Raw genomic sequence first — 11,526 nt, 5'->3', positions numbered from 1 at the left:
TAAATGAGTCCTTGGATTTTGTAGCCACCCTCATCGTATTCCTACACACCTTTTATTTAATACTGCAATATAACAATAAAGATGCCTATGTGTCTTTATCAGAAAATCAAGATTTACTTCTTTTCTTTTATTTTTGTTTTAATTAATTAAATTCTTTTACTTATAATATTCTCGATTAAATATCAAACATACCAAGTAAAATGAAAAATTATAGATTCAACTAAAATTGTGGATTTTCAAATATTAAAAAAAAAAAAAAGAAAATGAAAATCGTAGAAAATGAATTGGTTAAATATTAAAAGTATAATTTAGCTCTGATTATGCGTTTTTTTGTTGTAAACAAAATCAGATTTTGTTTAAAATAGTTTTCAGATAATTAATTGTATTTGGATGAAAAAATAATTTTTAAAAACTTAACGTTTTGAAATCCAGGTGAAGACGGAACGGTTTTACCCTAAGGTGAGCGGACTTTGGATTCGGAGACTATTTTTTAATTTAAATTTTTTTAATACGTTTCGCATTTTTAATTACTCGGTGGGGTTAGCTATAAGTCTATTTGACTATTAATATTTTTTTGGTTTTAAATAAAAAACTATACAATTTTCACACACAAATATATATATATATATATATATATATATATATATATATATATATATATATATATATATTAATAAAACTCACGTTAGATATTTGTATATATCTCAAGCTAAGTTGATACTTGAAAAGAGATCTTCACTTATTAATGACTTGAAAAAATCTTATTAAAAAAACACAAAATACAAATATCAAACCAACCTAGTAAAATAGACAGTGAATCAACTTCTAAACAACCTTGAAAACATAGAAAGTTTATATCTTATGAAAAAAGGTAATATTTAAAATCTTTCCTATTTGAAAAAAAAAGTGAAATTGTTTGAATAAAAAATAGAAAGATAGAAATAAATAAAAACTTTATAATAGATTAATTGATATAATAGAAAAAAATAATAATTGAATAATACTAAATTTAAAATATCGTTAATTTTGTATATAGAAAATTATTTTGTAAAATTCTAGAAAATTATGCTAACATGTTTTAAGTAATGAGATATGGTAATTTTAATATAAAGAGTTTAAAGTATAAATAAAATTTATATAAACGAGTTTTATTATCTAAAAATCATATCAATTCTCTAATTTTTTTTATAGCTCTTTATAATTTTTAAGGATTTTAATTCCCTTTTCCATCTATTTGAAGATTAGAGATCGTTTAAGTAATCACTGAAAAAAGGTCTTCAACCATAGGTAATTAGATCCTGCAAAAAGATTAAGTTAGTTCTACTTTTTTTTTTTTTGTTTTTGTTTTTATGTTTTCTGTGTGAACAATTCTAGTTTGCATGTGAGGTCAGAGTCTTTTATAAAACTCTTTCCTAACCAATGGTCAGAATGATGTGTCGTGATAATGTTTTTGTCATTCGTAGGAGTGGATAAAGTTTTTTGTTCTTGTGAAGTTGTTTTAAGACTCCTATAGCTTTTCGGTCACATGTTAGGTAAGGAAAGCTAGATGCTTCAGTGTTTGTGAGTTGGATATTGTTGGTTGAATTTGGTATGTAAAACATGATTGTTGTTTTTGTGTTGAATTGTATGGTATGTTTGATTGCTTAAATTGGGTGTTGGTTGTGTTTGGACTGTCGTGATTGATGAAACTTAGAATTTGAATATTTGAACAAGTTTCATTCTGACATTAAGAGCTGTTTTTTAACAAAACATTAAGTCATAAATAATAATTTGATCATTTGAACATGTCTTTGGTTTCTCAAATCACAAATTTGAAGTGACCGTATTCTGATATAGAGAAGATGAATACATCATTTTAAAGAGAAGTAAAAAAAAGAAACATTTTTGGGAAAGGATGATTTTTCTATAATAAAACTTTAATAGTTAATTTTTATTTTATTTTTTATTTTATTTAATCTCATTAAGGTATTTCTGATCTTAAAAGAATTTATTTATATAAAATACTTTAATATGAAATATCTTTTTTAATTAATTAAGAAGTGTGCATAAGACTTGAAGAAATCTTCATGAAAATAATATTTCAAATTGTAGTAGGGGAGGGAGGTCAGCCGGTCGGGAGTGGGGCGATGAGGGCGAGAGGTGGCAGATAGGCTAGGCGGTAGAGATCCAGTTGCAAGGTTGAACAACAAATGAACGTTAAAGGGAGCATTAAAAGGTAATTAATGGCATTAGAATAAGTGTAAACAACCTTAATAGACGAATATTACGTAAAGAGAAACGGAAGATGCAATATTTATAAGCAGTTAATGCTAATTGTTGGGAATAATGCCTATAAATATAGCGTTAATGACCAGGTAAACCTACCTTTTATCTGATCACACTCACTTTGACCCTCTTGAGACCTATCTGACTTGAGCGTCAGAATGTTTCTTGCAGGTCATAACCGCTCGGTGCTACTAAAGGAAACCTTTGTTGAGATTGTTGACAACACAATTTCTATATCAATCTAGTTTTTTATGATGACAACACATTGCTTAATAACAAGTACAGGTTATTGTTGCATTACATATTCTTATGTTGATTAACTGTCATATCTGTTGAACATGTGTATGTGTATGTGTATGTGTATGCACTATGTTACATGTTCTTGTGTTGATTGATTGATATATTTTTGGAACATGTATATATGCTTTAATGTGTTGTGTGCTATGCATCATTTCATATGTTTTACTGCACATGTTTTAAAGCAAGAAATCACAAAGCACTTTTATGAACTTATGTTTGTGCTGCAAAGTTCTAGTACAGTTGACTACATTACTAATGGATTCGACTATGCTAAAATCTTTGTGCAGATTTTGAGAATCAGTGTTATGTGCTATTTTGAGATGAAAAGAATTTCAAAGTATTTTTCATTGTGATAGTCGACACTGTATTTTACGTATTCGACTATATCTGATGTTTGATTTGGAATTCTGTAATGCTCTTGCACTTCAACGGCTATATTTTTGAAAGTTAGTTGAGCATTGGTTAGTCAGTCAACTGTATTAAATATGATTAATTGGTTGTTGACTGAAAGCTACTAATTTGACTATTCTGTTATAACTATCATATACAGTCGACTGAAACATATAAAAACACACTTCTAACTCAAAGTACCTACCCCAAAGCAACTTGACCACTATATCTACCCAGACTAAATTATACTCCTTCTAGCATCAAATTCTACAAACTAATAGCATGAATAAGTTATAATAGACTCAATAAAACATCCTAACACCTCAATTTCATCACAACATTCCTATTTCAAGTTTTCATTAGTTAAAACCTCAAAATTGAACTAAAATGGAATCAAAAAGCAACATCATGACCAAATAACAGTTCCACCTCAAATCTTGTTTTACTTAACACCTAAACAAGTCTTAAATGACTTAAGAAATGACCCTAAACTTCTTATTTTCTCTTATAATCATTATCTCAAAATTTCAATGGTCAAAACCCCAAAATTGAACCTAAAACCTTTTAAAACCACCACATTTACTCATGCCTATTTCGTTATCATATTTTTATCAACTCAAGGTGCTAACAAGTCTTAAATAACATACAACTATACCAGAAATACCAGATTTTTGAATCTAAACATTATCTCCCAAACTTGCCTATCAAAACCTTCATTTTTAACCACAAAAACCTATGTCTTTGACAATCCTTAAACCTTTCAGCCAATTTCAGACATCAAAACAAGTTTATAACATACAATTAATGACAACAATGACATCCAATTTACTTCACATTATAAATCAATACTCAGATAACCAAACATACCCATTTAAATGAACTAATGCTAACATAAATATTAAAATTTTCACTAAATCAGTTTATTTTACGTACAATCACCAAATTTACACAGCAAACATAATTTAAAATTAGCTTCCCTTACCTCATAAAGAACTATAAAACTCTAGAACCGCACACTCGTTACCTAAATTACAAGGAACTCTAAAAACACCTACAAAACATCGAATTGTGATCGGAATGAGTCCTTAGGACTACAAATTAACAAAGAATTAGGAAAGGAATACCAATGAAACATGCATAGGGGTTTCCTAAGCATGATCATAGACAGAGAATTCAAGAAAAAAGGGGATAAAAACTTACTTGCTCTAAACTAAGAATTGATCAGTAAAGAATGAAGATTATTTAACCGTGATCTCCTAAGAACTTCCTGATCGTCAAACAAATGATCAAGGAGTCAGATATCTTAGAGAGAAGTGAATGACAACTAGGGAGAATAGTTTTAGAGAGATTGTTTTGTTTTAAGTAATAAGACAAGTTTAAGAAATTCTATTTATATTATTGAGTTATTTTAAATTTAAAACACTTAATTTTATTATTTTAAAAAATCTATCAACCCTAGTACTCTATTTTCTAGGTTCTTTTTAAAAAATATAAAAATATACAAATAAATAAATTTAAAAGATATTATCATATTATTTATAATTTTTTAGTTAATTTCAAACAATTTGAGTTTTTTATATAAATTATTTTAATTATATAGAATTTTTATATTACAAATTTTACTATTAATCTTAAATAATATCAGTAAATTTTTTCATTCAAGTTTAAAATAAAAATAACCAATAACATCGTAGTTTCTTTATTTACGTGATGATTATAATGTAATAAAATTTATCTTGTTTTTTTTAAAAAAGTAATAAGTACTAATATATATATATATATATATATATATATATATATATATATATATATATATATATATATATATATATATATATATATATATATATATGCACACTTCATACTAACATTTTTAAAAGCACTAAATACTAAATACTATTTATAAGGTTAAATAATTAAAGTAAAATAGCTCGCAGAATATCACCATAATAATGTGTATCTATTGGAATTTGTATTATGGTTTTGTTATGACTTAATTCAAATACATATTTCAAATTTCGAATTCTTATTTGCATTTGATGATACTATTTCTACAACAAAGAGACGCACCTTCGTCCTGCCCGTTTATAATTTCTTCTGGCCTCTTCTACATTTAAAAATTTTAATTTTATTTTCTTTTTTCTTTTTTAACTTTAAGAGTATACAGTTTTAAACTATTCTGAAATACAAGAATGTAAAATTTGTATTTTGAAATACAAAAATTATATTTCACAATAAAATACAAATTTTGTATTTTAAATTGAACATTCTGTAATATAAAATAAAAAATACATTCTAAATTATATATTTTAAAATAAAAAATACATTTTAAATTATATATTTTTAAATAAAAATTTTATATTTCGAATTATTCCATTCATAATATATGAAAAAAAAGGAAAAACATATTTTTTATATGATCTATTTGAATGCAAAGATAAATATATAAAGGTGAAGGAAGAAGTTGTCTCTAAGAGAATAAAAACAAAATTATTTGAACCAACACTAGTGTAAAAACGCTGTTTAATGTCGGTTAATTTAGGTTTTTAACGTCACTTTCACAACCGGCATCTAAACGGGTGACGTCTATGGGACGTCGAAATTCGTCAGAACCGACGTCCATATAAACGTCAGTTAACGATATCCACCGACATCTATATAGACGTCTGCTTATACTCACACCGACGTCGAATTACTCTATATAGACGTCCACCTATGATTAAACCGACATCAACTTGAATATATAAAGAGGTTTAAAATGACACTAACCGATGTCTATGTTGTTATAGACATCGGACATGGATTTAACCGACGTCTAACAACGACTTTGTGTTTTAGTGTAATTTTGATCCAGACTTTCGGTAGCATTGTGCAACACTCTCCTCTCGCTAGTTTCCCCACAAAAAAAGCTTGCGTCTTTTGAATCTTCTGGTGCTTTCAACCCAAAACCGAACCTGGGTCCATGGCTACTTCCAATTATTCAACCGCAACAGAAAAAAATTACGGTGTCGAGAAGTAGACAAGGACCCAAGTTCCATTTTGGGTCGGAAGAACTAGAAAACTCAAAAGATCACAATTCTTTTAGTGAGGAAACTAGCAAAGGGAGAATGTTGCACTATGTTACCGAAAGAGTGGATCAAAACTGCACTAAAACACAACACAAAAAAATTTTAATCAGTTGAATGACAAGATAATCGATAAAAAACTAAAGAAAGTTTAAACGGTAAGCATAAGAAAAACCACGCACCTGGGATGAAGAGAGAAAAAGGAGAGGACAAAGACAATGACGTTATGACAAAATACAATGCAATGCCGGAAGAGATAAAAAGTAGAGGTGCGCAAGGGAGTAAAAGAAGAGGAGAACCAGAGAAAAAGGAGAAGAGATAAAGACACGATCAGAAACTGAGTGGTTAGAAGGGTCTGCGGTTTATTTAAAATGAAATTGCGCGTCGGTTGCGCCAGAAACCGACGTCTATAGACGTTAGTGTTTGATCGGGATCCAACGTCTATTCTTCTTAAAGAAGCTGAAAAGTTTGACGTTTGATTTCCTGTCAGAGTAATTCATGTCAGTGCTCCTCCTAGCCGACGTAATATTTTTTCAAAATATCATCATAATAAAAATCTAAATTTTAAAATTCACAAAATATCTGATATATCAATATAATTGAGTTGGAATATTAGTTAATTTCTTTTTTTTTTAAAAAATGTGAAAAGCAAAACATAAGAGTTGGTAAGATAAGGTGAAGAAGAGTTAGGACAGGGCGTTGGAAGTAGGCAAAGGAATCATTCACAGCAACTATGCCACCTTTAAAATAGCTGTACACTTATTTTCCTATTTTTCTAAAATTATCCATTCAATTATATACTGAATCATTTAATTAAAAACTAGTTAAAATTATAATAATTATTATTATATATATATATATAATTAAAATTAGTTTTTATTTAATCCACTTAAAATTAGTTTTAAAGCCATACACAAACAAAGAAACTCAACGTACTAATAAACAACCATTAATGCTACCCTAAGTCAATAACTAGCTACCTTTTCTATACATACTCTCTCTCAAACGTTTTAAAAACGCTTTTTTGAAAGTAACTTTTCTTTTTTAATTGGAAAAAGTTTTTCTAATAACATTTTCACAAGTAGTAGTATGTCATGGGTCTATTTTAAATATTTTTTAAACTTAAGTTCAAATAGATCAATAAAATAATGACACGTGTTTTATTGTAAAAAGAATTGTTAAAAAAGTGTTGTTAAAATATCATCATCTTTTTTATTTTAGTTGTTTAACCAATAAATGAGGTATGTATTTTTTTTAGGACAATAATATTTTAACAACTCTTTTTAACAATTTTTTTGATGACATTTTATTAGTCTGTTTGAATTTATTCTAAAAAAATATTTGAAACGGACCAATAACAAACTGTCAGTGTTCTAAAAAAATTATGAAGAAATAGTTGTTAAAAGAAATTTTTTTTCTTTTTTTAATTAGTATCTATTTAACTGAAATATCATATTGTGAGAAAAGTAAACACTATCATTGTTTTAGTGATTAAGATATGTCTGATACTTTTGGTTAACATGAATCAATGAACAAATATATTTAGGTTTATGATACATGAATGACATTTATTAGAGTGAATCAGTAGCAGAAGCAGAAAGAGAAACACTGCAGAGAAAGTCCTTTGAGTTTTGCAGAGCCTGAACCAAAAAAATGGTTTCTCCAAAACTAGCCATCATCTCTGTACTGACATTAGTCCCTTTCCTTTTCATCAATAATAAATCTGACGCTGCTTCATATTACCCTTCTGGTTTACATGGTGACAGTGCTCAAGTTGCACCCTTTGCTTCTCAGAAAGTTAATCTTTCAGTGTACTATGCAAGCCTAAGCCAACCTTCTGCAACTTTCATTGTGAAGAATCTTGAGCAGATTTTCCACAGCAATCTCATCGACATTATCAACCTCCAGCTAGTACCTTGGGCCAATGCTTATGTTAATAAGACCAACCAATCCTTAATATGTCAGGTTTTATTCTATTCCTATGTTATCTTTGTTATGCTTGAAAGAATTAGAATTTGATTATGTAAGATTGTTCTTATGATAAAAGTTTGCTGATTTGAGGTCATGCATTGTATTAAAAAAATTTCTGCAATTATAAGGTGGTTAGCAAGCTAAAGGGTCTGAGAAAATTCAGAGTTATGGTGATTGAAAATGTAAAGTCATGCATTTCTGATAAATAAATAAATAATAAACATTAAAATTGTCCAGTATTTATTCCTCCCTGTTGCTAGGACTTTGGTTTATCTTTTATTTTTTCAGTCCAATGGTTTAATATGATTGAGTTCCTAACAACAATTTAGCTGAATTTCCCCATCTGAAGAGTTGTGTGATACATGCACAAACCATATCAGTAGAGAATATTTGAAAAAGAAAATTCACATTTCTAACAAAAGGGTGTGTAGTTTTGGTTTACAATCATGAAAATGATAAGAGGAGAAAAGAGAGAAATGTTTGTGCAATGAAATGACCTATATTTGATGATAATCTTCCATTATAAATTGCAGAATGGACCAGATGAATGTGAGCTAAATTCACTGGAAACTTGTGCCCTCAATGTTTGGAATGATGTGGTAAGTGATGTGTCTTTATAGAACTAAGCAACCTGACCTCAGAGGTTGTTAACATAAATTTTTCATACAAAACCTATGATATCTACCTTCATTTTATGTGTAGAGCAAGCATTATGCTCTGATCTACTGCTTTGAGTTTCTGGCAATTGAGGGAAGGCACAAGAATTGGAAAGACTGTTTCAGCCAATTGGACTTGCCTGAGGAACCTGTTCTGAACTGCTATACCAGAGCAAATGGCACAGAGGTTATTTTTTGCTATGTTAGTGAAAATTATTAACATGATTAATTTAAAATCTACTTTTTAGCATAGTATAAGTCAGGTATTGTTTCGTCTATTTCCAGGTTGTTATCGAATTACTATTAATGTCTAATTTTACACTCGAGATATATATCTTTATGTGAGAAAGTGTGTTGGAAGTTCTACATTAACTAGAAATAAGAAAAAATTATAATATATATATAAGTACAAATCTCACTTTTCGAACTAGTTTTGTGAGATTGAGTTAAGTCTAAATTCTGACAAATCATATCACAATGGAACTTGATCAGTTATATGAAAAATTACATATTCAGTATTAACCTCAAATTTAGTTTCCACTTATGTTTATGATATTTAACATAGAACTTTAACTGCTATGCAGATTGGACAAAAATATATTAATGAAACTGCACCCCTCAAATTTCTGCCTTTAGTGATGGTAAACAATGAATCAATCGGAAAGGTTTGTTCTTTTTTTAACTTTTCTCCTTTACTTGAAAATATTGTGCTTATCTATTCATACTGGCACACATATCAGTAAGAAGTTTTCCATATTTTTTTGAAGATACTCATAAATGAAGAGTGAAATCTGTTATCATTTGTGTTACTTCAGGAATATGAAAATTTTACACGATATGTTTGCGAGGCTTACAGAGGCACACCTGTTCCAGCTGCATGCAATGCAACCTTCATTTGGAAATAAGTTTTATAAGCACTAGAAGAAGAACATTTTGCTGAGAGCTCTTCAGAAAAAAGCATACAACCTTGTGTAATGAATGCTGCATATGCTTCATACCAGTTAACATTGATAATCATAATACAGAACACACTCATTTTTTTTTCATCATTATGTTCAATTTAAAGATGACAATCAGACCGTTTTTGAAAAATGAAAAACCTTTATTTCAACTCCTTTATGAAAATACTTATTTTACATAATTTTACTGTAAATATTTATTTTTATCACGCAAAATTATTTTTATAATAATTACTTTAAGCATTATATTTGAAACTTTCAAAGAGCTGAGACTTTAAATTATTTACTTTAGCTAAGTATGCAAATTATTAATTAAACTCGTATAAAATAATAAAAAGTTGGTTCTAGATGATCCTTATAAACTTTAAGGCATCTTGAAGATAAAATCATTTATGTCACAAGTTTAGGTCTTCTCTCTCCGGTTTTATTTCAGACAATTGGAAGTATAAACATTTAAAATGAAACTTTAGAACATCATATCCATTGCATTTTCTTAAAAACAGGGCATTTACGTTTTTAATTTATCAAACCAGAATATATATATATATATATATATATATATATATATATATATATATATATATATATATATATATATTGGTTAATGTTACAAAGTCCAACAGATAAAATTAGAAAAATATAGTAACGAATAGGCCACAAAATCTGCTAACTGGAGTGAAAACTGAAGCAGCTGGAAAAAGCAGAGTCATCCATTTGGATGAGTTGCGCCTTAAACACTGCACCAGCACAAACCTCTGCTAGCTTGAAACAGCTGAATTTTTTTCATACATGCTTCAGTGTACTGCAGGTTAGATTTATGAATCACACGTGAACAATAATTTTTTATAATATAGAGCAGTTTCTAATTTCTTTTAAAATAAAAAAGGGAAGCATACTTAAAAGATTAATTATTGGAAATAATTAAATCTTCTCTTAATAAAATACTTTAGCTTCTTTCTTAATTTTCTCTCCTAATAAAGGATAGAGAAAAAAAAAATAAAAATAATCAATGAGCTTACCAATGAAACCATAATTCCCGTAATCTTTGTCCATTAAATTTCAATTTAACATATTTAACAAATTAAAATTATTAATTGTCTCTACACAATAAACTTTTCCTGACGTATATGTCTTTAGTCATATTTATTTGATTAGATCATTTTATAATTGACTAATAAAATATAATGATCCTAACACATTTAATGATTTGTTATATACACACACAAAATCTTTACAAATATGTTAGACTTTATGAGTTCAAAATTACCATTATATAAGCATATCCAAAAGATCCCGTCTATTGATTATATCTTCATGTAGAACTAAACCAATTTTCATTGCATTAATCACAATCAGACTTGACAATGATCACTAATGTCGATAGAACCAAATGACATGGATTTTCATCATGAAATGTGTAGCATGAAAATTACACGAAGGTGACCTGTACACGTCTATTTTCAATTGGTCCTTACTTTATCTCAATACGATCAATATAATAACCTTAATATACAAAGTGTAATTTCTGAATAATAAACTAAAATGCATTCATACATGAAAACCACACATAAAACACAAACACACAAAAGCGACTAACTTTCACTGAACCAAAGATTCCTCAAATTGTAAAACACCCATATGAGCAATATGCTCATGAAAGACCTTGGGTATAAGAGCCTTATTAAGGGGATATACCATCAAGGAGTTTGTCCCTAAGTGTTATATGGAAGTCCATCCACTTTGTACTCTTTCTTTAGCAACTTATTTGATGTCACAGTATCACCTAAGCGGTCTTTCAATTCCTTTCATAATACACAACCTTGTGACAAAAATCAACCATATACCTTGATTTCATGCCTCATAGGATGCTACAAATTCTGTAATAATAGTGGATAAAGCCATAAGGGTTTGCTTGGTACT

The 11,526-nt window shown here is 28.3% G+C and overlaps 1 protein-coding gene across 1 annotated transcript; it reads left to right on the top strand.

The window, feature by feature from the left end:
* The first annotated feature begins 7,673 nt into the window (after positions 1 to 7,673).
* LOC106753376 (gamma-interferon-inducible lysosomal thiol reductase-like) lies at positions 7,674 to 9,601 on the top strand. The gene is made up of 5 exons (XM_014635171.2): positions 7,674 to 7,985; positions 8,525 to 8,590; positions 8,694 to 8,834; positions 9,232 to 9,312; positions 9,463 to 9,601. Exons 1-5 carry the CDS (start codon positions 7,674 to 7,676, stop codon positions 9,550 to 9,552), a joined length of 690 nt encoding a protein of 229 aa, XP_014490657.1. The 3' UTR covers positions 9,553 to 9,601.
* The last annotated feature ends 1,925 nt before the right edge of the window (positions 9,602 to 11,526 follow it).

The sequence above is a fragment of the Vigna radiata genome, unplaced genomic scaffold (assembly GCF_000741045.1).
Source record: "Vigna radiata var. radiata cultivar VC1973A unplaced genomic scaffold, Vradiata_ver6 scaffold_221, whole genome shotgun sequence".
NCBI classification, from domain to species: Eukaryota; Viridiplantae; Streptophyta; class Magnoliopsida; order Fabales; family Fabaceae; genus Vigna; species Vigna radiata.
The sequence above is the reverse complement of the archived record's forward strand: the minus strand, read 5'-3'. Positions and strand labels throughout refer to the sequence as shown.